Source organism: Salvelinus namaycush, chromosome 2 (genome assembly GCF_016432855.1).
Source record: "Salvelinus namaycush isolate Seneca chromosome 2, SaNama_1.0, whole genome shotgun sequence".
Taxonomy (NCBI): domain Eukaryota; kingdom Metazoa; phylum Chordata; class Actinopteri; order Salmoniformes; family Salmonidae; genus Salvelinus; species Salvelinus namaycush.
In genome coordinates this window covers 45072371-45099412 of record NC_052308.1, presented here as the reverse complement: position 1 = coordinate 45099412, position 27042 = coordinate 45072371, and the positions used below count along the sequence as shown (strand labels likewise).

At 42.5% G+C, this 27042-nt stretch overlaps 2 protein-coding genes across 2 annotated transcripts; one reads left to right on the top strand and one right to left on the bottom strand.

Moving 5' to 3' along the window:
• The first annotated feature begins 1587 nt into the window (after positions 1-1587).
• tpgs2 (tubulin polyglutamylase complex subunit 2) lies at positions 1588-9947 on the top strand. The gene is made up of 7 exons (XM_039014130.1): positions 1588-1757; positions 1945-2024; positions 4981-5068; positions 5178-5315; positions 5542-5655; positions 5874-6037; positions 9320-9947. Exons 1-7 carry the CDS (start codon positions 1682-1684, stop codon positions 9536-9538), a joined length of 879 nt encoding a protein of 292 aa, XP_038870058.1. The 5' UTR covers positions 1588-1681; the 3' UTR covers positions 9539-9947.
• On the bottom strand, positions 8804-24981 carry aqp7 (aquaporin 7). The gene is made up of 6 exons (XM_039014139.1): positions 24682-24981; positions 20461-20587; positions 20192-20329; positions 19836-19954; positions 12727-12944; positions 8804-10637 (listed from the first exon to the last, which is right to left on the bottom strand). The coding sequence occupies exons 1-6, from the start codon at positions 24805-24807 to the stop codon at positions 10439-10441; spliced, it is 927 nt and encodes a 308-aa protein (XP_038870067.1). The 5' UTR covers positions 24808-24981; the 3' UTR covers positions 8804-10438.
• Positions 24982-27042: the final 2061 nt, after the last annotated feature.

The following is a 27042-nucleotide window of genomic DNA, read 5'->3' as shown; positions in this document are numbered from 1 at the left end:
TCTGGATTTGGGTGAAGGAGAAATGGGGGAGGCTTGGGAAAGTTGCTGTGGGGGATGCAGAGCTGTTGACCGGGGTAGGGGTAGCCTGGGGGAAAGCATCGGCAGCTGTAGAAAAGTGCTTATTGAATTCTCAATTATCGTAGATTTATCGGTGGTGACAGTGTTTCCTAGCCTCAGTGCAGTGGGCAGCAGGGAGGAGGTGGTCTTATTCTCCATGGACTTTACAGTATCCCAGAACTTTTGGGAGTTTGTGCTACAGGGGATGCAAATTTCTGTTTTAAAAAGATAACTTTTGCTTTCCTAACTGCCTGTGTATATTGGTTCGTAACTTCCCTGATAAGTTGCATATCGCGGGGGCTATTCGATGCTAATGCAGTACGCCACAGGATGTTTTGGTGCTGGTCAAGGGCAGTCAGGTCTGGAGTGAACCAAGATTGTTCGAGAACGACCCATCAACTAGTGGGGGACAGAAGAAGGAAGCCAGATTGGCACACACTGAACAAATCTGATCAAAAAAATTGTGGATATTTGTCAAATCCGTCATGATTGATGTGTTGTAACAGGCCCACAGTGTGAACATGTATTGGGATTGACATCCATACAAGCATTATACTCAGAATTTGTTACCTCAACATAGTGTGAAATACACATAGAAATATTAGCCTAAATGTAGGAAAAGTTGTGCTAGGGTGCAATGAGGAGATTTGGGATCTTTCCCCCACACATTTCCTTGGCATTTTCATTTTTGGGGTCAAGTTCCATTGACCTCTTTACCCATCTATGCCAATTTTAAGATTAGTTCATGCTTTTAAAACTACATTACATTTCAAATTTGTGGTAAAGAGGTCAATCAAACTGGAATGGAATTGCCATGTGTGGGGGAAAGATGCGAGTATCCTCATTGCCCCCGAGAAAAATATGGCTACATTTATTTTGGCTATTTATATGCATTTCACACAATGTTGAGGTAAAAATGTTAGTATAATGCTTGTATGGAAGTCAACCCCAACACATGTTCATGTCATCATTACCAATCAACTGCATTACAGTTAAAAACTACTTTGACTACCACCACCGATTTCTGTATGCTAGCTATGCTAACCAGTTTACGAATGGGAGTTAGCATTTAGCAGTCTCTTCTTCAAAACCTTAAAAAGGACAACTTCTACATGTTATGTAGCGAAAACAGTCAAATAGATCCATATCTGGCTTAAGTAACCACATTGTGGGCCTGTTACAATACATAAATCATGACGGATTTGATGACTTTGTTAGATCAGATTTGTTGAATGTGAGCAATCTGGTCAATGCCTTCTATTTACTCTTTTACCGCATCTATGATCACTGAGGGGAGCTACAATCAAGTTCTGTCTCGTGCAGTCCAACCCTCGCAGGCCCAAGAGCATGTGTAGGGAGCTATGGAGTTTTTTAATAACGGAATGAATTAGATGTTTTTATGCTTTTTGTTGTTGTAATAGTGTATGTGTGGATTCATGTTTTTTCCTTCTCCATAATGAATGTACTTTTTTTCTTCACCCCGTCCAGTTGGGGGCGGCAATACAACAATAGTTGTGGTGCACCATAAAATCTCAGAGAAGAAGATAATCTGCGACTCCTCCAGAAAATGAACTGTTAGATGGATTATATTAATATTTCTCTGCTGTGATTTCTAATTATTGAAATGGAGGAGACAAAGGAAGGTTTAACATGTAAAGGGGTCGCTGAAAGGCTGACACTCGGCATTACCAGAGTACTTGGTAAGCATTCATTTTCGCTGGCTTGCTAGCGTTTGATTTAGCAAACCTGTTGTTGTTGCTGCTAGGCTAGCTTGCTCGCTAGAAGCCTGTTTGGGACGTCCTGTTAGGATTTTTTCCCCCCTTCATTGCATTACAGTTGTGGTTAACATTAATTGTCTTTCTGCTGTATAATATTTTGGTGTCACAGAGAGTATGCCCGGGGTGATGGACGTGCGTTTTGTAGAGAGGGAGCCTGCAGAGAAGCGATGCCTGCTGTCATGGGAACAGGTAAAAACACAGGCTGGCTGCATTTCAATACTAAAATGGCTCCTTCTCTCCATCATGTCAGTGTAGGACAGGTGGAGGGAGAGAGGTTCTTATCCCGGTTTGGGAGGGAATTCTGTGTAAATCCATTTGAATTCAATCATTTTTTGATAGCATCACTTTTTGACAGCAACAGAACTTTCCATACATATTTGCCCATGGAAGAAGTGGTCAGAAAGTGACTTAATGGACCCAGCCCAAAGGCCGGCAGATGACGATATTGAGTTGTCATTTCATATGCATTGTATGCAGCCTGCAAAACATTAGTATCCCTCGTGGACCGGTATGTACCTAAAACATTATCCATTCAGGCTGCATAGGCTTTGATTGCCTCCCTAGATGGATACTTTGGAATTATACCAATGAGAGCGCAATGCATGGAAGTCTATGGCTAATGCTAGTTAGTATTTGCCAAACTACCTCTGACGAATGCCTTCATACTGGACATAGGCATATAAAGGTATCCACAATTTCATCTGACTCTGGGGAAGTAAATAAATTGCCTCATTGCCAAAATCCCTTTAATTCTATGTAATGGTGAGAATGTGGAAAATAATAGGAAAATATGCATACTTTCCATATGGAACACCATTTTCCACCACCATGCTATACTGGCTAAATGCTAATCCCGGATGTTGTCTATCATTTGCAGGCAATCAAGTTGCAGCAGCAGGCCTGCCAACTTTTGAACATACTGTAGCTTGGAGTGAGATTTCGATTGTGAATGTCATTGGCTCCACCCCAAGTCCGTGTTCTGACCAAATCAATTAAACAGATAATACAATAGTTCAAATCTGCCTCTACATCCAACCCAAATGATCTTTCAATGTATCCCCCCCTAGAATCAGTTGGGTTCACAATCTGTTTGGGCAAAGATATTGTTCATAATTAGACAAATCAGGTCACCCTACCAAAATGAGATGCTAATAATGCTGACCTAAAAGAGGCAGAACTCATGGTCTGATAGTTTTCAACCGGATTGGCTAAACGTGATACACAATATCCGGGATTAGCATTTAGCCACTATAGCATGGTGGTGGAAAATGGTGTTTCATAAGGAAAGTACGCATTTTCGGCCTTCTCGCCATTAAATAAAGTTGAGGAGGAAATTGAAGCCTATGCAGCCTGAATGGAGAATGTTATAGGTACGAACCAGTCAACGAGGGATACAAAAAGGACTGCAGTTGGGTCAAGACCCTGGTGAGGACGACGAGCACATATAAGCTTCCCTGAGACTGTTTCCGACAGTTTGTGCAGAAATTCTTCGGTTGTGCAAACCCACAGTTTCATAAGCTGTCCGGGTGGGTGGTCTCAGACGATCCCGTAGGTGAAGAAGCCGGATGTGTAGGTCCTGGGCTTGCATGGTTACACGTGGTCTGCGGTTGTGAGGCCGAATGGACGTACTGCCAAATTCTCTAAAACAATGTTGGAGGTGGCTTATGGTAAAGAAATGAACATTCAATTCTCTGGCAACAGCTCTGGTGGACATTTCTGCAGTTAGCATGCCAATTGCACGTTCCATCAACTTGAGACATCTGTGGTATTGTGTGACAACTGCACATTTTAGTGGCGTTTTATTGTCCCCAGCACAAGGTGCACCTGTGTAATGATCATGCTGTTTAATCAGCTTCTTGATATGCCACACTTGTCAGGTGGATGGATTATCTTGGCAAAGGAGAAATACTCACTAACAGGGATGTAAACAAATTTGTGCTAAAAATGTTAGCGAAATAATATTTTTGTTTATGTGGAACAATTCTGGGATCTTTTATTTCAGTTCATGAAACCAACACCACATGTTGCATATTATATTTTTGTTCAGTTTATTTGGTCACCTCTTGAAGAGCATATCAGCCAGAACAACATGCTTTTCATGATCAGTAAACACCAATTGATTTAGTCATTTCTCAATATTGGTCACTATTATTTGGATATTTGAGTGATATAAAAGTGAACTATACTTGACAAGTATGGGTGATTTAGGTTTAATTTTCCATCTTTTGTGGGCTATGCCTGTCAAGCAGCAGAAGGGGGCATTTGCCGATGCATTGTTAGCCGATAGCTTGCAAAGTAAACATTAGGCTATCGGTAGAAACTTTGTACAGGTGGTTAAACATAGCGGTAAGCAGACCTAATGTACTTTTCTCCAACCAACGTAGGCCTACCTAGTGAAGTTATTTAACTTTGTCCCCTATTCAACATGGCTTTTAAGAGTGTAGTGTTTAATCACAGTTGCTGCTGACAGACATGAAACAGTGATTTGATGGGCCATGTTTCGTATTATGTTACGAATTTCCAAATGCACTATATATTATGACTTTGCCAAACGTATATGTTACAAATTCTAGCTAGGTGGCTAACGATAGCTAGCTGGCTAACATTACCTAGGTTAGCGGTTAGCATTAAGATTAAGTTTAGGAGTTAGGTTAAAGGGTTAGGGTTAGCAAAAAGGGTTAGGGGAAGGTTTAGGGTTAGAGCTAGGAGAAGGGTTAGCTAACATGCCAAGTAGTTGCAAAGTAGATAAAAAGTAATAAGTTGTTGAAAAGTTGCTAAACTGCCAAAGACCAGACTGAAGCTAAAACATATGCAATTTTTTAAAAATACTTTTAAAAAATGTAAAACTTTTTTTCTTACGAAATTCTAAAATAATTTGACAACGCTGTTTTGTAAGCCCTTAAATTAAATAAATCTCAACCATTTATATTTTCCAGTGATGAGACATGGATGTCTCATGGTAGGGTATGCAAAATGGGTCAAATTTGAGCACATTTATCTCTTGATTCAGTTCCAAATAGTCACGTTTTGATCACTTCTACAATGGGCAAATATGTATGGAAAGTTTTGTTCAAATCAATAGGGGTGCTGTGAAAAAGTGATTGAATTTACCCTTCTGTGTTGTCATTGTTTGTGCGGTTTACAGAAAAATACCTGTGTTCTGCCCGAGGACCTCCGAGACTTTTATCTCACAACGGATGGTTTCACCCTTACCTGGAGTGCCAAACTCGAGAGTAGGTAACCCTGACAGTGACACATTCAGCTCCAAACATCCAAAGAAGAACAGACAACTGAACACTACCTGTTCTTCTCTCTGTGACACTCTTTTCTATATTGTACCAGATGAGTCTGTGCCTTTAGGATGCATGGTGCTCAACGGTGTGGCCAACCTGCGTCCTCTTTGCCAGTCATCGTCAGTGTTCTCCCTCCCCAACGCACCCTCACTGGCTGACCTGGACTGGGACGAAGAACAAGTTGAAGGTGACACCACCTCATTCAGCTACTTAGTGGATTCTTTAGTTTCAGCCTCCAATGTTATTGTATACTGAATCTTCTAGCTATGGGTTCCTTGTCGAAATGTTGGACATATTGTAGAATACGGGGCATGGAAGCAAATGTTCCATAAATTGCTACGTCATGTATAGATAGGACTATCTAATTAACACAGTAGGACACACAGACAATTCACACATTCTGTTTCCCTCAGAGTCAGAGTGTGGGCCGGCGGAGCCCCATTTTGATTCCAGGAGCCGTATCTTTGAGCTGGACCCCTGCAGTGGGAATGGCAAAGTCTGCCTGGTCTACAAAGACTGCACAAAAGGTACTTTCCCATTTACCCATGTGATATGCCACATGCAATGTGTGTGTAAAATATAATGAAAGAATAAGAGAGGAAGACAATTTCCATTTGCCATATTTTACACCACACTTTATGAAAGGTAAAAAGCTAAATGGATTTTGACTGGTTAATATTCATGGGAATGTGCCCATAATTATTTCATCCCCCTTGCTCTCTGTCCCATGGCTGTTTGGTTCCAGGTGTGGTGGCCCAGAAGTGTGAGGTGTGGTTCCTGGATCGCTCTCTGTACTGGCACTACCTAACGCCCAGCTTCACTGCCTACTACCGCCTGATGATCACCAACTTAGGCCTGCCAGAGTGGCAGAACGCCTTCACCCCCTACGGCCCCAGTCCCCAGGCCAAGGTAATACACCATCACCCCCTATAACAGTGCTTCTCAATTATTTTCTGTTACACCCCCCCTAGGAAGAAGTAAACATTTCGCGCCCCCCAACTCTCCGCCGCGACTGTAAATAGTATAATTTGTCTATGAAATTATTATAAGTACACCTCTGCATAACATCGTATCCTTATTAACATTAAAGAAAACAAAAAAAGAAAAACGAAAGAAATATAGATCAACTTACAACAAAGAATAACTTTATTAACATTGTTTTTTAGTCAACAGAAAATACTTAAATTTAAGACTTAAGACTTAAATCAATTTGCCTGAAAAAATAAATAAAAAAACCAACCCTTATTTAAACTGTAAACATTTTTTGACCATTTGATACTGAAAAATAAAATAAAATATAATCAATAAATAATAATACATTCAAATTGATCAGCAACATTAACTCAGGAGCACAATATATGAAACACTGACCTATAAAACAAAAATGAATAAAACAATTTCTGCTGATTTAAAAAAAAATCTAAATGAGGAAGTCAGGATTAATGGCTACAATGAGCACGTTTTGCAGAGCACAGCTTTTCGAAGCGGGGTTTGAAGCATGATACTGCAACTCTCAGCTCCTGCTCAATGTTTAGCTGGGACCTGTACTTGGTCTTCAGTGCAGCAACAGCAGAGAAGCCAGTCTCACAAAGATAAGATGTTGCAAAAGGAAGAAGAATGCCCATGGCCCTCTGCCCTAAGAGTGGATACTGCCTCTCTACACTCATCACAGACACTGAGTGAATTCTGGCTGTGAACCTCAGTCTCAATGTGGAGTCAGACGTCATATCAATGAACTGGTCCTCCTCTGCAGAGCTGAAACCAGTTGGAGCCGGTGCATTGAAAGGATCTCACCCAGTCATATTGGGAACTGTTTTCAGGGAAGTACTTTTTAAAGAATCCCATCAGTGATGAAATATGCTCCTTAATATATGGAATCACTGAGGTGGCATCATAGTCAGTAGTGTCAACAAATTCATGCAGGTTCTCGAATGAATCAGTATTTCCTTCATCAAGTCGCCTGCCCCACATTGCAAGCTTTCGAGTGAAAGAGCTGATCTTGTCTGTGACCTGAGGGAGGTGTTTATCTTTCCCTTGAAGCTGTAGATTTAGTTCATTTAGCTTTCCAAATATGTCACTCAGGTTTTGCCAGGAAGTTCTCATCACTAAATGTTTCTGCGAGGTCATACTTGTGCTCCTGCTCCGAAAACATTCTTATCTGCTCTCTGAGCTCAAACTCGGGACAAGACTTTTCCTCGTGACAGCCACCTTGCTTCACTGTGAAACAGCACAGCTTGATGTTCAGCTCCCATCTCCTCACAGATAGCAGAGAAGACTCTTGTTTTTAGTGGTCTGGTCTTTATAAAATTGACTACACCTACAATGTCAGTCATAACCTCACTTAATTCAGAGGAAAGGTGCCTTGATGCCAGTGCTTCTCTGTGTATAACACAGTGTGTCCACTCAGCATTAGGTGAGGCCTTCTTGATGAGTGCCCAAAGTCCTTTTCTATCCCTGCCATGGTCTGTGCACCATCACTGCAAACACCAATGCAGTTCTCCCACTTTAGCCCATTCTCAGTCAGGAAGCAGTCCAGCATTTTGAATAGCTCTTCAGCTGTGGCTCTGTCTCTGACATATTTACAAAAAAGTAGATCCTCACACAGGGAGTTTGTCATGTCAAAACGTACATAAGCGATAAACAAACAGTCTTTGTTGCTGTCAGTTGCTTCATCGAACTGTAAGGCAAAACGTTTGTCTTTGAGTTTATCTATCAGCTGTTCTTTAAGATCGTTAGCAATGTCATTTATACGTCTGGCGACAGCGTCATTGGACAGAGGGATAGTTTTTATTTTTGCAGCACTTGCGTCATCCAGCATGACAGAGACCATGTCTAATGCTGCAGGCAGTATCAGCTCCTCTGCTATGGAGTTTTTTTTTTGTTGCACTGAGCAATTTGGTACGCCACCTTATATGATGCTAACAGTGCTCGCTGGTTTACTGAAGTAGCATTCACAAAGCGGGACGATTGTTGGCAATATTCGGCACGTTTTCGCTGAAAAAACTCAAGCGGCTTATCAGCGTGATTGGGGTGTAATGTCTTAACGCCTTAATTAAGTGACGCCTTAATTTATTTGGCTTCATGCTGTCCGCTGCCAACATTTTTAGACACAGTAAACTTACCGGTCTTTCCCCGTCTCCCACCATAGTCACAGTGAAGCCAAGCGCTACATACGCGTCGTCATATTTCCTCGTCTTAGCTTTCGGGAGACTTACGTTTGTCTCATTATCTCCGTCTCTCTCCGCCTTTCTTTTCATCCCTGTTAAATATTTTTCTATGGTGTCTCTTAAGGGTTTGTTATCTGCACTTCATATCTCCTGCTCTGTGCTGTGTGCTCTTGTTCGGTGCAAAAAAAACCTGCTCCCTGCGGCAAAAAAAAGCATGTTCCCCGGGGTCACACTCGCCCCCCTGTCATCGCTCCGGCGCGCCCCACTATTTGAGAAGGACTGCCCTAGAAGGAGCGAGGCTGGGGTTATGGGATTTTGTTGGAATTGGGACAACATTTAAGAGAATACTTTGGGTGTCTAAGAGCACTTGAAAATAGTGACCATTGTTCTTACAATTACATCTACATGCAATACATAACACATCTACAATGATATGTATTATAGGCCTGCTACCATGTATGTAGGTAAAAAAACTAAATCAGCACAGCCAAAAAGGTGATCCATTACATACAAGGTAAACATAGATTTTATTGTTTCTTTCAATGTACAATATATAGTCATGTCAAACATAACATACCCCAGTTAGGCTATGTATCATCACTTTCCGGCCACATCAGCTAAAACAGGGCCTAGAACGAAAGTGTGACTGAGGTATGTTGTACGTTGACCCCCAAGCTCTGACCCTATGGAGGGTCATTAAGTGCATTTGTTTCATTGCACAGTCGGCCTTACATACCTTGACTAGGCCTCACAAAAAAATATTAGTATTTTAGTCATTTAAGTGTATCCTAAAATTAGTTATACTGTAGTAAGCAACTTAGAAATGTGTAGCTATACTTTTTGATTAGACAACTTAACAATAAGGTTTGTTATATATGTTTAAAACAAGTCCGTCTCATGAAAGAGATTTCTCTCAGCACGCAAACCTAAATAAGTACAGCTTAACAGTAGGAAATAATGCCATGAGTTTTTGTTTGGTTAGTTACTTTACCCATTGTGCTTGTGTCATCTCTCTCCCCAACAGCAGTGGGCGTCTCTCTACCAGCCCCTGAGTTTCCACTGTGAGCCCAGTTTGGCCGACCTCGCCGGAGAGCCGCCTGTCAACAAGTTGGACCCCAGCAAAGCCTTCCGGGGCAAAGCAAAGCTGCCCGCCCCGAAGAAGAAACAGTCGGCCCAGGGAGGGGTGGGGGGCACTACCAAGGGGCAAGGGAGCTCGGGGAGGCATAGTGGGGGCAGGCGATAAGGAAACTTCACCCTCCCCCCACCAAAATAAATACATATTCAATGGGCTATGGCAGTGTTTCCCCTGCATTTGTTTCTTGAGTGGGGTGAAAAGGGCCCGGAAGCAACATATTTGGCTGCTATGCTACCATTCAGAATATTGAAGCTAACGTTCTATGTGCTAGCTAATGGGGCTACAGCGCTTGGCTTCTCGAGTAAGTAATGGCAGGGAAACGGTAGCTATGTATTATACCACTATAAATGCTTCTTCTCCTGAGAGTGTGTGTGTGTGTGCCTGACATGTTTTTTCTAGCAATGCTGCTATTCCCTGTGAAGCCTTGGGCCATCCTGTTGATCCTATTTATTTCCCTTTTGTGTCTATGGCTGTATGTATTTCCTATTAAAGGCAGATGAGAATCGTTTCGGCTAAACCTGTGTTATTGTCGATGGCCATTTTAATGAGTCCAGATTTACTCCAGTGTCCTCAGATGTGCTGCATTGTGCTTTGAAACCGATACGAGTAATGAGCGCCAATTACATTCTTGACATAGTCTCTCGCATTTTGCCATCAGTTTCAAGGCTCCATAGTTCTATTGGTTGAGGGGTAAGCTACAGTAAGCTGATCCTAGACTTGTACCTACAGGCAACTTCTATATGCAGCTTTGACTTCTGTTAGAGGTGGTCTCATTCATCCTTCGCCTGGAAGCCAAACTGAATTCATGCTCTGTTTCACAGTTGTTTCACTTTCACAATTCATTCTGGACTGCCTGTCACTTGGACTTGGACCGTCGAGAGAATAACCAGTCCAATCAGTGTCCTCTCAGAACTACATCCCCAATTGTTCGCCAATGTTTCTGTTCCATTGGATCCTTCTTTAGTTACTTTGGGTGTAGCAAGTGTGTGCACACATAGCAGGGGTGCCTCACACACACACCTCTGGGCTGAGGTATTTCTGCATATCCAGAGGGGCAGCTTCCTCCTCTGCCTCGTCCTCTATTTCCCTCCTGTGTTCACAGGGGGAGGGGTGGTGCAGTTCCACAAAGACCTTGTAGATGGAAGCCCCTGTGACTCCTCCCACCATGGGGGCAAGTACAGGTACCCACCACCAGCCGTTACCTGCCCTGCACAACAGAGAGAAAGAGAGACAACAGTGTGGAGATTGGTTACAGTGGTCAAAGTCAGTCATATGAACAAAAATAGCTTTGGAGTTTTGTCCTATTTAATTATATGTTGTATTATTTGGCAGCCCTTGATCTGAATTCAATATTTTTGTCATTTCAAGCAGGCGCTCCCATAACAGGCCTATCAGAATTCCTGATTGACAAGTTTTCCTGATTATCACAGTGGGCTTGTTTGACATTTCAGCTGATATTGAAGGTGACCGTAGACTGACTGACTGTACAAATTATCATAAATAACACATTTATATTTGTAGATCAGTCAGTCACAATTTACCCAAAATGTGTCATGTCAGTTGCAATGTCGAATAACCCCAAAATCATTTGAACCATATCATGAGAGGGACTTATTTTTTGTTGCTACCAAAATTGGAACGTAACTGGCCAGTGAGATCCAATTAGATGCCATAATAGGGTGAGATCAAATCAGATGCCACAACAAATGGGCACAGCTCTTTTCCTGTTATGGTAGGAACAAGAGGACAGAACAGTACAAAGAAACATCAAAAAGAAGTGACTGGCTAGGACAGAGGAAATAATGCAGATTGGCATGGGAAACCAGACTGTCCACTCCAAAGTACCTCTACTGTCCTGTAATTGACCCCTGAACCACTGAACATTCTACCAACACCGCCATCAACACCTGGCTAAACTCTGAAGGCAAAACGTGTGAATGTTGCTAATCTAAAACACCAAGGCAATCTTAGTCCTGCCAGTTTGTTGATATACACTACCTAAAGAAAGTATTCTCACACCCCTGCTTTTTTTCTAACATTGGTTAAAAAAATGTATGATAAATCAAACACATATCTTGATTAGATAGGTTGAATGCTATCAAATATAAATGTGGCTGTGAGTCTTTCTGGGTAAGTCTTTAAGAGCTTTGTACACCTGGATTGTAAAATATTTGCCTATAATTATTTTCAAACTTCTTCAAGCTTTGTTAAATTGGTTGTTGTTCATTGCTAGAGAATCATTTTCAGGTCTTGGTATAGATTTTCAAGTAGATTTGTCAAAACTGTAACTCTGCCCCTCAGGAACATTCACTGTCTTCTTGGTAAGCAACGCCAGTGTAGATTTGGCCTTGTGTTTTAGGTTATATGTGAATTAATCTCCTACTGTCAGGTGGAAAGCAGACTGAACCAGGTTTTCCTCTGGAATTTTGCCTGTGCTTACAGTAGCTCCATTCCGTTTCTTTTGTATCCTGAGGAACTTCCCAGTCTTTAACGATTACAAGCATACCCATAACATGACGCAACCCCCACTATGCTTGAAAATATGGTACTCAGTAATGTGTTGTATTGGATTTGTACCAAACATAACACTTTGTATTCAGGCCAAAAAGTGAATTGCTTTGCCAATTAATTAATTCATATTATTATAGAATTATCTTTTTTTGTCAATTTTTTTTGCAGTATTACTTTAGCGCCTTTATGCAACAGGATGCTAGTTTTGGAATATTTTATTCTGTACAGGCTTCCTTTTCATCCTGTCAATTAGGTTAGTATTGTGGTATAACTACAATCTTGTTGTTTCCTCCTCAGTTTTCTCTTATCATAGCCTTTTTTTTAACGCATCTACCAATAGGTGCCCTTCTTTGCGAGGCATTGGAAAACCTCCTTGGTCTTTGTGGTTGAATATGTGTTTGAAATTCACTGCTCAACTGAGGGACCTTACAGATAATTGTATGTGTGGGGTAAAGACATGAGGTAGTCATTCAAAAATCATGTTAAACACTATTATTGTGCACAGTGAGTCCATGCAATGTATTAATGTTTGTGGTCCGTGACTTGTTAAGCACATCACATCCTGAACTTATTTAGGTGTGAATACTTTCTGAAGACACTAAGATAAAAAGCCCTTGCAAGACTAGCAGGCAAGGTTGGGGTCAATTCACTTTTCAATCCACTCAGTTCTGAAAATGGCCAATTCACTTTTGAATCCACAAATTTAATATCAATTAACTAATTAACTGAACCAAAACTGAAACCTGAATTGACCACCACCAAGTCTTACTCCCCTCCAGTCTTACCGGAACACCTCTGGCCCCCAGCCTGCTATAGCGGTGAAGATTCGAGGTCCCAGGTCACGGCTAGGGTTGATTGCGTATCCGCTGTTGCTCCCCAGAGAGACTCCTATGAGCAGTACCAACAGGCCCACAGCGATGGGCTCACCCCCCGATGGAGCAGGCTGGTTCCTTTGGTCAGACAGAGCCATCAGGCACAGCAACAACATGGCCGTGCCGATCACCTGGAACACACACAGCGAGAAAGCACACGAGAAAGCGAGAAAGCACACACACAGCATTAGGTTGTTATGTCTACGGTCTGTGAGAGAGTAAAACAACCATGATTTACACTATGGGATCAAATCAGACTTAGGAAATGTATGCCTTTTTTCATTCTGATTTAAGCACTTCTCAGTATTTGGTATTCAGACTTATCATATGCATGAGCATAACATGGTTTGCAGGTGTGGCTCTCTTGCACGCGCTGAATACATTTAATTCAATCCAACAAAAACACACCTACTGGGTCGACCAATTTGATCAGAGTTTTTCTTCAATATGCTTTTCTGTTCATCTTAAGCAATCCCTCTAAATAATGTGTACCTTTTAACTTGAATTTGATAGGCACAACATTACAATGCAGCCTATGAAAAATGCTTTCAGAATGGATATCAATGAAAGATAGCCATCAAAACATGCATATTTGTCTCTGTTCAGAACCCATGTCTAGATTTCAAAACACTGATATTTTACAGTATGTTTAGGGAAGTTTTCATGAACCGTAGGTAGGCTACTTCATGGAAAAATTCAGAGAGCCTTTACGCACAAAAAAACAGCTGTTTTGATTAATAGTGAACATATAATTATAATAGGGAGAATAGTGTACAGTAGTATACCCTGGCCCATTGCCCGCACTGACCATGGAACTTAAGGTTACCTAATGCAGGGGTTCTCAAAGTGGTATCTGTGGACGAGATAGGCTACTGCAGGGGGTCCGTGACCAGATCTTAAAATAAAAGTAATAACTGTTTTTATACATATTTAATTTTTCAAATGAATATTACTAAACTAATTTTGTCCAAAGATCAGTGGAACAAGTTTAGATGGTGTAATACAATACAATGTAATTTTATTCAAAATACAATTTATGTTCTTAACTCTGGGAAACATAGGCCAAACATTATTATTATTATTATATACTTTTTTTTAACATAAAATGCATTGTAATTTAAACTTTATAACTGCAAAGTTTTCTTTCTGCCTCATGGCAACATGTGTGGAATTGCAGAAAATTTGCTTGCAAACGGCAACATTTCCTCGAAAAGAGGCAGGCCTTTAAAATGTTCCTCCCGGACTTGGTTCATCCAACCATGCACTGCCGAAGTCATAGTAACACTCCTTGTATGCTATTGTTATCTTACTGAAGTTGTGTTATCAAATCAAAATGTTTGTCACATGTGCTTTGTAGTCACGGGCGGTGCATTTGCCATACCAAGCGGTGATGCAGCCAGTCAAGATACACTCAATGGTGCAGCTGTAGAAGCTTTTGAGGATTCAAAAGAATCTGAAGAAGCTGTAGAATCTTTTAAGCCTCCTGAGGGGAAAGAGACGCTGCCGTGCCCTCTTCACGACTTTGCGGGTGTGTGGATCATGTTAGGTCCTTAGTAATGTGGACGTCAAGGAACTTGAAGCTCTCCACCCGCTCCACAACAGCCCCGTCGATGTAGATGTGCTCTCCCCTCTTTCTCCTACAGGCCACGATCAATCCACATTTTGTTCACATCGGCCACAGAGAGAGGGATCACATAGCCATCTGGAAAAACAGGAGCTTTCACGCAAATCCCAATGTTATATTCCTCGAAGCGAGCATAAAAGGCATTTAGCTCGTCTGGGAGTTCTGTATCGCTGGACAACTCATGGCTGGGTTTACTTTTGTAATCGGTTATCGTTTGCAAGCGCTGCCACATACGACGAGAGACAGCGCCGGTATAATAGATTTTTCCACCTTCCTCCTATATTGTCCTTTTGCATTTTTGATGTCTTGTCGGAGTTCGTAGCGGGATTTCTTGATTGCTTCCATGTCCGTGTCCTGTTCCTTGTAAGCGATAGCTCTAGCCTTTAGCCCAGTGTGGATATTGCCTGTAATCCATGGTTTTCCCAGTCTGTACTCGCAAAACAGTCTTGTAACCTCGCGTCTGCTTCATCTGACCACTTCCGTAGTGAGCGCATCACTGGTACTTCCTGTTTGAGCGTTTGCTTGTAAACAGGAAGCAGGAGAATTGAGTCATGGTCAGATTTGCCAAAGGTGGTACAAGGGAGGGCGTTGTATGCATTTCTGTGGGTAGAATAAAAGTGGTCTAGAGTTTTGTTGGCAGAAGTGAGGTAGGACGGTTTTAAGTCTCCATCAGTTAAAATCTCCCCCCACCAGAAACGCTGCCTCTGTGGGAGCGATCTCTTCTTTGTTTATGGCCCCATACAGTTTGTTGAATGTCAGAGTGGTGTTGGCTTAAGGCGGGATGTAGACAGCCGTGATAATTAGGGATGAGAACTCTCCTGCTAGAAGACAGGGTTTGCAGCTTACCATTAGGTATTCTATATCAGGTGAACAAAAGTTCGAGATTTCCTTCACACTTGAAGCAGCACACCAGTTGTTATATCTGAAAAAACACACTCCACCTCCTTTCGACTTCTCCGAAGGCGCGGTACGATCCTGCCGCTGCATGGAGAATCCACTGAGTACTACATGCATAGCGTCATCATCCGGCCATGTTTCAGTACTCAACGTCACACTCCACGTCAACAAAACAAAAGAGATGATCGTGGACTTCAGGAAACAGCAGAGGGAGCACCCCCCCTATCCACATCGACGGGACAGTAGTGGAGAAGGTGGAAAGTTTTAAGTACACATCACATCACACATCACGTACACATCACGGACAAACTGAAATGGTCCACCCACACAGACAGCGTGGTGAAGAAGGGGCAACAGCGCCTCTTCAACCTGAAGAAATTTGGCTTGTCACCAAAAACACTCACAAACTTTTACAGATGCACAATCGAGAACATCCTGTCGGGCTGTATCACCGTCTGGTACGGCAACTGCTCCGCCCACAACCGTAAGGCTCTCCAGAGGGTAGTGAGGTCTGCACAACGCATCACCAGGGGCAAACTACCTGCCCTCCAGGATACCTACACCACCCGATGTCACAGGAAGGCTAAAAAGATCATCAAGGACAATATCCACCCGAGCCACTGCCTGTTCACCCCGTTATCATCCAGAAGGCGAGGTCAGTACAGGTGCATCAAAGCTGGGACCGAGAGACTGAAAAACAGCTTCTATCTCAAGGCCATCAGACTGTAAAACAGCCATCACTAACATTGAGTGGCTGCTGCCAACATACTGACTCAAATCTATAGCCACTTTAAAAATAAAAAATTGGATGTAAGAAATGTATCACTAGTCACATTAAACAATGCCACTTTATATAATGTTTACATACCCTACATTACTCATCTCATATGTATATACTCTACTATCTACTGCATCTTGCCTATGCCGTTCGGCCATCGCCCATCCATATATTTATATGTGTTGTACATATTCTTATTCATTCCTTTACACTTGTGTGTAAAAGGTAGTTGTTGTGAAATTGTTAGATTACTTGTTAGATATTACCGCATGGTCGGAACTAGAAGCACAAGCATTTCGCTACACTCGCATTAACATCTGCTAACCATGTGTATGTGACCAATAAAATTTGATTTGATTTGATTTGCGAAACGCTTAAGTGCAACAGTAGTACCTTTATTGAAAGGCAGTGAATGAACCCGGAACGGGGCAGTGTTCATGGCAACTGAAACCTTGTTTTCCGGCCTCTGACAGATCAAACAAGGGTGTCGAGTGGAGAGCTACAGTATGAAGGGCACTGTGGGGGAAAGTGGGCTGTCTCCATCTTCCCTGTGTCTAGACACAAAACAATGTGTTGTAGCAAGGGGGAAAGTGTTCTGACAAAATAGACATGCCCCTCTTGCAATTTGCGTCGGGTGAAAAGTCTTTAGCCCGAGAGGGTGAAGGGCCGGACACCATATGAGCTGTGCTCTGCTCCCCTTTGCCACTGTGGAAGGACCCCTAGGACGGTCTCCCCCTCAGGGGAATCGTTGGGGTGTGACCTCAAAGCGGCTGCTGCGTAGGAACGTCTGCCCCCAGTTTCGTCTGCCTCTAGTCTGAACACTTACTTGTGGGCTAGCAGTCTGCTGGGCCTGGTGCCCCTGGCGGAGGAGTACTGGCCTCTTCCTGCTGAGTAGGCACGCTGGCTCATGGCTGTGGAGGTTGGACCGGGGTGGGACCCGGGTTGGCGGGGCAGGCAAAAGTTGGAAGCTTCTCCTTCTGCTCTGTACAGTTCCAGTCATTAGGGCCAAACAGTTCCTTTGGCTCAATAGGAGCATCCAGGAAGTCTGCCGTCTCCTTCTCCGTGAGGCTGGACAGGTTCAGCCACAGGGCTCTATCCCCCACCACTGCAAGGCTAATGACACGCCCACAGCCTTGGATAGCACCCCTGGAGGCACGGAGGTTGAGGTCTGAGACGACACAGATCTCTTCCCAGAGCAATGGGTTGGGCTCGTTCTTGTTCAGGAGGTTGCCCATCTCTTCCAATAGCTCACCCTGATATGCCATCAGTAGAGTGGTGACGTTCAGTGTCCTAATCTTGAGCTTGGCTGCAGCCCGTTTCCACACATCCACGAGCCCGTACCCCAGGGTAGGAGAGGGGACATCTCTTCCTTGTGTGGGTCTGGGAGCCAGGGTGTCCTCCTCCCCCTCTTCTTCTCCATCACGGAGGAGACGAAGGATGTCGTCTTCATCCTCATCTATGATCAAGTCATCTTCCCCTAATGCTAGGTCGTCAAACCGTATATCCGGGGGGAGACTGTCCATAACCTCATCCCTGTCAACCTCGGTACAGACAGGACGGGGCAGGGGTTGTTGAGTTGCCTCTTCACCCAAAAGCTGTGAGGAAGATGAGCATGGGGCGGCAGCCTGTCGCACTCGATGCTTGAGGATAGCCTTCGGCAACTCCTTACAATACACGCAGGACTCAGGTTAGTGAGCTTTGTCTGGGCATGCTCCAGCCCTAGAGAGTCGAAATATAGGGTGTGGGTATCCCTGCCCCACATGATTGCCCCACATGGGCATGGGTGTAGGTCAGCGCGTTTGCTGGTCTCGTCCTGTGTAGGGGTAGAATTAGCCATAGTTCCGGTATGGACACCCAGGCTATGTGTTTGCTGGTCGACGCTGTAGCTGTGTAGCTAGTAGTCCTTTCGTTGGCTAGCTAGAGTTCACCTCGTGGGTTAGTAACCTAGCCAAAGCCAGCACGCTGTTAGCTGAAGAGAAGGTATGATCTTCGTTAGCTATCAAAAATGATATTTTCTCTTTCCCCCTAGGTAGGAATAAGCAAAGCGAAGCAGGTAGTTTAGGTAGAGCTAGCCGTGTGGCGCTAGCTGAACCAGAGACTGAGAGTAGTTTTCACTGTGAGGTCAATCCTCTCGACGATAAGCTGCTGTCCAACGCTCGGCGATGGATTCTTTGACGGTCCACCTGTGGACAGGTTAGCAGGAAAGCAGAGGTCCAAGTCGAGGAGAGTAGAGGATATTACTGAGGAGAGTAGAGGATATTACTGAGGAGAGTAGAGGATATTACTGAGGAGAGTAGAGGATCTTCATAGAATCCGTGAGGAAGATGAAAGAATTAAAGATGGGAGCAGAATATGGCCGCTTATATAGGAAGTCTATGACAGACCTTGTGTGAATGGATCTTCATAGACTCCGCCCCTTCCTGTACTCTGCCCCTAACGAGACGTTACCCAAAGTGAGAGACCAAACACGTAATTGTAATAGAACTGTGTGATAACACGACCAAGTATTGCGCCATGCGCCAGGTTCAAACTATTAAGACTTGGTCTGCCACTCCATAAGGATTTAATTAGCCTACATGTTTAAAAAAATGACATTAAACATGATCAACTATTACTAGAGATCCTCAGCTACAACCACACGGACGTGACAGCGTTTACAGAGGAAGCATATGAAGGCAAACAAAACAATGCAATTCAATTGAGTGATGTAATGAAATGAAGGAAACTAACATTAAATTGGCAGTTCAATATGTGTGGTTATTACTGACATTTGAGAACATGATAGAAATAGAAGGAACCAGAGAAAGTTGAGACATAATTCAAACATTCGAGAGTGCCCAAAGGTTACATTTGGTGTGACTGTCATTGTGCATCGTCATCACATGCTCCAGGCTGCAGTAGCCTACCCATTTGGCTTGCATCTCCAAGTTTCATAACTGGAAGTTAAAAGGCCATACAATTAAAATGATGCATAAGGTCACAGCATGTTGTACTTCACCGTTGGAAAAGGGCAGAAATTCTTGTCATGCTTTTAGTTTGCTTCTATGACTGGTTTCACATTCTCCAGCGATCTGAAGGAAAAGTCTTCTTTTTTTTTTAACCCTCTTCTCCAAACAGATTGCTCATTTACCTAGCTCTTATCAATTGCTCTTATCAATTTATAAATTACAGTGCATTTAGAAAGGTGTTATTTCTATCTGAAAAAAAATGAAGTATGAGTTTCCACTTGGAACGAACAGGTTCGCTCGACCTTATTCATGGTTTCCAAGCGCAAAAGTGGTGGAATTCTGAGCGAATTAAGTCAAGGTCAGAATACAGATATCTGTAGACACACCTCTACCACACCTCAATTTCTGTGATCTCCACCCCAAACGTATAGCTGGCTGGCACATGCATTTCCCCAAGCTTAAGTTCAAGGTCAGACTACGCATTGAGAGAAAAGTGCATAAAAAGGAAATGAAGTTCCATTTACGTGCACAAAACTCGGGTCTGAATTCCCCCCTATGTGCTTAATACCTGGACTACACACAATTAACACACATACACACACACACACACACACACACTTGGTGAGAAAAGGCAGAGATAGCTTGAGTTGTCCTCTGTCAGTGGGAGATGAACGTCCAGAGTAAAATATAGATCAGGGTAAACTGGCTTGACAAACCAATTCAACAGGTGTCTTTATGGAGTAAAATGGGGTTGAATTACCCGTTTGATGCTTACCTGGTCTAAGAATCCAGCATGAAGTGAGAGGTAGGTTGCTGGGTAGGTAGCAAAGATCCCAGCTGTAGCCTTAGGGCCAGACACAGTCAGATTCCCTCCACAGTAGTGGTATATGGCATCTGGAAATACAGTGACAAAGCAAGTTTCACAGCATTGCACAGCGCCTCATAACCATATTCAACCAACACACTACTACTATCTGTAGGATTTCAAGTGTTAAGGTTGGGAAATGTACATGTATCTCAAACAATAATATTGAAACAAACATTTCCGGCCCTCATAGTGATGTTTAATGCACACAAGCGCTTCCTTGTACTGGCTGTATGATTTCCCAAATGTTGTCATTATGTTTTTACCATAGTAAAGGGAATATATGGTCCCAGCAGCCAAGAAGGAGCCTATCAGCTGACTGAGGATATAGACTGGAAGCATCCTCCAACCCAAACGACCAAAGAGACACATGGAGAATGATACTGCTGCGTTCATATGGGCCCCTAGGAGGTAGAGGAAGAGAGAGAGAGAAGTATTTTCCTTTTGCACTTAAATGTGCTGTATAAGAGGCACCATACATGAAAACAATTTAAACCATTACCCATGACAAAAGGAGTGGTGTTGTGTTATGTACCTGAGACCCTCCCGCCAATATGCACTCCCATAGCCACGCCCAGGCCGAAGCCCAGGTTGACACTAAGGTACTCTCCGAATACACCCCGTCCAGTCACGACCTGTGCCACAGAGCCCAAGCCAAACACCTTGAATATAAACACAACATAAACACAACCCGTCAAAAACAGACATCCAGAGAGGCACTGGGAGAATTGATTACAATAATTTATTACAGCTGAATACATCCAAGCTGGTTTGTGGGTCTACATAACGTATTCCTTCTGGTGCATTTGGATTCACTAACTCAATTAAACAAAGGATTACTGTTAAAGTAAAAACATGTCACTTCATAAATCTTCCAACAAGCTTTGTCACAAGTTTCAATTCCCTCATTAGGAAATGTGAATGAGAACTAGATTTGGGTCTTGGATGCGTCTTTGATGTGAGTGTCTCTTGCAGAGGCGTCATGTCAATAGGGGGCACAAGAGCACATTCCCCCTCAGATTTGTCCAGTTTTAAATTTTTCTGATGTTAAATTACTTATTAAACTTAAACATAATTATTTATAAAAAAATATCTGTCAGCGGTATTTTGTGGAGGGGCACACTGACTGGACCAGGCAAAGAGTATCCCCATTCTCCCTAGTAAGTGTTTCCTTCCAAGGCCACCATGGAGCAAAGACACAGCATTTGATTTGATTTTAGCTGCAGATGATCGGCAGGAGTCACAGGAGGTATGTTGATTCCTATTGATTCCTTCTTGATGAATAAATAAAACAAAAAAAATATTATTTTTATGTTATACAAGACACCTAGCCATTTTATGGAGTTGGTTTTAGTTAGCCAGCTAGATAGATTCCCAATCTCCCAACCTTATAACTAGCTACTAAGTCATTTCAGGCTACCAATCAACTTAGAGTAGCTTGTCTAATTACGGTATCTTAGCTGGCAGGCTGCTGGCAAAGTTGCTAGAATTTAGGAAAGTGTACAATTACTTAATGTACTCAATAAGACTCACATTCCTTTCACCTTTTATCCAGATGTTAGGGGGATACAGACAGCTCAAGAGGTATGCAGAAAAATATGTGGTTTCAATTTAATCTGGCACCTTATGATATTATCATGACATCTGTGTGTTAATTATTATGCCATGATTTGTGCCTGTATTGATGTGTGGTTTGGTCCCATATACTGTGTTGTAATTTGGATGTGACATTTTAGGCATGTTATTGCAGTATATTTAGATGTGTGATTTACAACAGTCAGAATGACACCATCATTAAAATGACAATTGAACAGGTACATTTATTTTTTAGAGGGGAGAGGAGGTGAATGAGCCAATTGTAAACTGGGGATGATTAGGTGACCGTATGAGGGCCAGATTGAGAATTTAGCCAGGACACCAGGGTTAACTCTTACTATAAATGCCATGGGATCTTTAGTGACCACAGAAAGTCAGGACACCCGTTTCATGTCCCATTCAAAAAACAGCACCCTACAAAGGGCAATGTCCCCAATCACTGCCCTGGGGCATTGGGATATTATTTCTAGAGCAGAGGAAAGGGTGCCTCCTACTGTCCCTTCAACACCACTTCCAGCAGCATCTGGCCTCCCATTCAGGGACTGACCAGGACTAACTGTGCTTAGCTCCAGAACAAGCCAGCAGTGGGATGCAGGGTGGTATGCTGCTGGAAAGAGGTATCCTTGGATAACCTATGGAGAAAAATATACATTTGTTTTTTTACATAGAATTAGGCAGAATGATTATGGCTGTAGATTCCTGGATTTTTTTTTTTTTCAGGTGTTTGAAAAATGCAAAATTATACAATGTAAATGTGACAATATGTTAATGTTGCTCATCTTTGAGCTGTATTTGTATCTGAATTTCTACAAATAATAGTTGTTTGAGGTTTTTAAGTCACTGAAATTTGGAGCTATTTACATTTAAAATGACTGTCCCATGTACATTGTGTAATTTACTGATTGTCCCTAACTAGCCCTCATAGGGATATCGAATGTCAAACCAAATTGACCATGGGCATTACGATGGGGTCGTGTGCAGCTGCGCTCCAAATTTATGATTAGCTGTGGGAGTGTGGGCAGGATTGAAATAAACCCAACCCAAGGAAAACTGTTATGGCACCCTTGATTCCATGACATACTTTCCCCTCCTAATTATCTTACAAATCTCCGTTTTGGATGAGACTGACTTTATGACCATAATTATCCTATTTGCACTTTGTAAGCAATTTTGACACTAGAACAAAAAACATCGGAATAATAGCACTGCTCTATAGGCCATTTTCTACTAGAGAAGTTGTTCATTGCCCTCAGTTGCTCTTTACGACGTTTAAGGTAATTATCACGTCTTATCCTTGAAACCTGTCAACTCATTTTGAGTGATGTACCTAATTAGTTATAAGAATATAATCAGTTTAGGCCTTAGGGGGATGTGATTATTGTATGAATATTGTATCTATGTAGGTCACTAAGGTGATGACTTACTTCCAACCCACACGTATGCCCCAAGGTTACTCTTTTGGATCAACCCCCCCAAAAATATTTTAACTGGTTACTAGTAAATTCGTTTTTGAAACCAAATATATGATTCAATGTCAACTGTTGAATTTGATTATTACCAAACCTATATTTCAAGTTGCAAACTATTTATTTGAACACTCATAAACCTAATATATAACTAATAGAAATGAATATTTCATGTAAATACAACACATTTTTTCATCTTGTTCCAAGTTCACTTTTTCATTTGGAATTACCTATAACAATTTCAACAATTGGGTTACAAGCAATTAAATAATTCCCTGTAAATCAAGATATTAAGTTGGTTCAAAATAATGTTTCCACATTTAGTAGCCACAATATCATAACCAAGCATTGTGTACAGTAACATAGAAACCATATCAGGATCTTTTGTATCAGATATAATTATGCTAGTATGGTTACTGATGCTATTGGTGAAAAAACGACTACAAAGACCAGATTTACATGGAATGACATTCACTCTCACGGGTGTGCAAAAAGAACCAACTGAAAGCCACAACCCCAATAAGCCACGCCTCCAACTCTTCTGAATGGCTGCTTCCGCTACATTTCCCCCAATGCTATTCAATGTGCAAGCGCATGAGGTGTTGAAAGCGTTTTAGAACCTTTTAATCAATTAAAAAATCACATTGATCTGTCAAATTTGTTATTTGATTTCTGACAAATTTAACAGTGTCATTTTCAATCATTCCATTCAGTAAAAGCACTTAAGATTAACAACAGCATCGTCCTATTTTTTAGTGTAGGTAAGTCACAAAGGAAAGGGAAAGCTCCTTATATAATTACTGTATAGTAGTAAAGACAATATCACACAACTACCACGTGTGTGTCTTCTGTCTGTGTCCTAAGCTCTAAGAATAGGATTCGTTGTCAGGCATGTGACAAACAGGCAGCAGACCCCGGCTATGAGACTATTGACTGCTTTCGCAAGGGACCCAATACCACATGTCTGGGACTGTGTGTGTGCGTGTGCGCGTGTGCGTGTGTGTGAGAGAGAGAGAGTGCATGCGGCCAACTGGCCAGCCGTGTTATCACAGGGTCAAGCGCATGACAGTGACAACCAATGCCACATGATAAGCATCTACATGGGGAGCGTATTGCATCATGCAATGTGTATGAATATTTCTAAGCAGAATCACAGTTGAGTGGAAATCTATCAATGAATTTACACACTAGTAGTAATACTAGTAGTAATAAACTAGTAATACTAAATACCTTTAAATACAACATTTTATTTATTAATTTATAATCCTTGTCTTTCTGGAAATATGCAACAACCAAAACATATTACATGCAAATGTAAAATGCAAATAAGCAAGGGAGTCAGGGCGAGGCCAGACTGACGCGTGGATACGGACACCAAATTAGAACGGATACATTTTTCTCCTTGCTTGTGTGAAGTGTGTGATGTAAGTGATGTAAAACACCTCCTCTTTTCTAATTGGCTAAGCGGATGGTTACGTATCCGTCGGCCCATCAAAAGTTCAACTCATCTGAACTTTTTGTCCGTGAAAATACGTTGACGGTCATCAACGTATGACTCCCATTGAGAAAGCATTGGAAATCACGGATACGGATCAAATCTTATGGGCCAGTCTGGCCTTGCCCTTAAGAAGTGAGAGGTTGATGGTGTCCTCGAACCCTTTCTCTCTCTCTTTCTCTCTCTATCTTTCTCTTACCATCATGACATAGGTGCTGAGGGTTTCTGCGAGTCCCACTCGAACATGTTCATTTATCACCCAGATCTTGGACAGTTTTCTACTTCTTCCATGCTCTTGAACGCTCCCCTGCTCCATCGCATGCATTGAGTCTTTTCTTCTTCTGTCTGTCTTGTAAACCCGCTGCTTGTTTTTCTCTTATTTCCACAGAGTCACACTCAAGTTTACAGTCTTTTGTAGGTTGGCAAGTTATCCGGAAGAATTTGGGCTACGACTTTCAAAATCGCAATCGACACACAGCCTTGTTTGTATCTCTTTCTCTTTCTCTTCCCACTTCCTTTCTCTCGCTTCCTTTTGGCTCGTATTTTATGGCCTCCTCTCCTCTCCCACCTTCCTAATCTCACACACCCTCTTTCCTCCACGCACAGACACACACACACACACACAGTCACACACATACCCTACAATGGACATATGTCTGGGAGGGGTGTATGCTTAAGGGGGAGGGGTAGAAAAACAATGTGGCTTGTCACAGAGAAATGTTCCAAATCAAATGTGCTGAATACAACAGCTGTAGATTTTACCGTAATACTGTATGTTAACTTAGGAACCCTATCCCAACGATGCAGAGTAAAAAAATATATATTTAAAAGAGGAATGAAAATACACAACAATTAAGCTATGTACAGGGAGTACCAGTACCAGATCAATGAGGTAGATATGTACGTGAAGGCATGGTATAGATAATAACAAGAGTAAAAAAGGAACAGAGTAGTAGCAGCATTTTTGATGAGTGTGAAAGAATGTGTGTGTGTGTGTGTGTGTGTGTGTGAGAGTGTCAGTGTGGTGAGTGTGTGGGTGGAGTCTTATGAGTGTGCATAGGGTCAGTGCAAAAATAGGGTCAATGCAGATAGTCTGGGTAGCCGTTTTGATGAACTATTTAGCCGTCTTGTGGATAGATGCTGTCACGAATCCTGTTGGGTCGAGACTCGATGCTCCGGTACCACTTGCCAGGTCTCTGACCTCCTCCCTGTAGGCTGTCTCATAGCCGTCGGTGATCAGGCCTACCACCGTTGTCATCAGCAAACTTGATGATGGTGTTGAGGTCATGCGTGACCACGCAGTCGTGGGTGAACAGAGAGTACAAGAGGGGACTAAGCACACACTCCTGAGGGACCACTGTGTTGAGGGTTAGCGTGCGGAAGGTGTTGTTGCCTACTCTCACCACCTGGGGGTGGCCCGTCAGGAAGTCCAGGATCCTGTTGCAGAGGGAAGTGTTCAGTCCAAGGGTCCCAAACTTGGTGATGAGCTTGGAGTGTACTATGGTGTTCAACGCTGAGCTGTAGACATTGAACAGCATTCCCACATAGCTATTCCTCTCAGGTGGGAGAGAGCAGTGTGAAGTGCAATTGAGATTGTGTCATCTGTGGATCTGTTGGGGTGGTATGTGAATTGGAGTGGGTCTAGGGTGTCTGGGATGATGGTATTGTTAGGTTCTAAGTAACAGGGTAAAAACTGACAGACAACTATGAAAAGCTCAAAACAAGTTTATTCACCCAAAGGGTCAGACAGCTGAACAGACAAAGACATGTTCACACAAGCACTGGTATTTAACACTTCCTCCTATGCTGAGTCTCCTCCTTACACGTCTGAACAGCCAATACACCTCTGTTGCTAGACAGAACTTTAGTGATATCTGTTCTTCCTCACTACATCTGACCCGACCTCGGCCCAAATTTCTCACTCCTCCCCAACTCACGACTGTCCTGTTGACTTGTACCAGACTGTGGCCCTTCTCCTTTCCATAGGCTCCCTGATATCTAACAATAACATTTTCTGACAGAATGTAAACATTCTACATTCCCCACTCTCCCTCTGTAACGTTCGTCTTCCTCCTCGTCTGAGGAGGAGCAAGGATCGGACCAAAGCGCAGCGTGGTTTGAATACATACTATCGTTTATTAAACGAAGACGAAAAAACACTTGAACAAACTACAAAACAATAAACGACGTGAACAGACCTGAACTTGAGAACATATAAAACATGAACGCACGAACGAACGAACGAACGAACGAAACAGTACCGTGTGGCGAACAAACACAGACACAGCAACAATCACCCACAAACAAATAGTGAGAACAGCCTACCTTAATATGGTTCTCAATCAGAGGAAACGTAAAACACCTGCCCCTGATTGAGAACCATATCAGGCTAATACAATGAACCAAACATAGAAACACATAACATAGAATGCCCACCCAGCTCACATCCTGACCAACTAAACAAGGCTAAACAAAGGAAATAAGGTCAGGAACGTGACACCCTCAGTAACATGAATAAGGATATTTCCTATTTTCAAGTTTAGAAGTGAGAACCCATCAG

Coding starts and splice junctions, on each gene's coding strand:
- tpgs2 (XM_039014130.1), top strand. CDS start 1,682: ATGGAGGAGACAAAGGAAGGTTTAACATGTAAAGGGGTCGCTGAAAGG. Junction 2,025..4,980: donor GCCTGCTGTCATGGGAACAG/GTAAAAACACAG, acceptor TGCGGTTTACAG/AAAAATACCTGTGTTCTGCC. Junction 5,316..5,541: donor GGACGAAGAACAAGTTGAAG/GTGACACCACCT, acceptor TGTTTCCCTCAG/AGTCAGAGTGTGGGCCGGCG.
- aqp7 (XM_039014139.1), bottom strand. CDS start 24,807: ATGCATGCGATGGAGCAGGGGAGCGTTCAAGAGCATGGAAGAAGTAGA. Junction 20,588..24,681: donor TCAGCACCTATGTCATGATG/GTAAGAGAAAGA, acceptor TTTATATTCAAG/GTGTTTGGCTTGGGCTCTGT. Junction 12,945..19,835: donor ATGCTGGATTCTTAGACCAG/GTAAGCATCAAA, acceptor TGTGTGTTCCAG/GTGATCGGCACGGCCATGTT.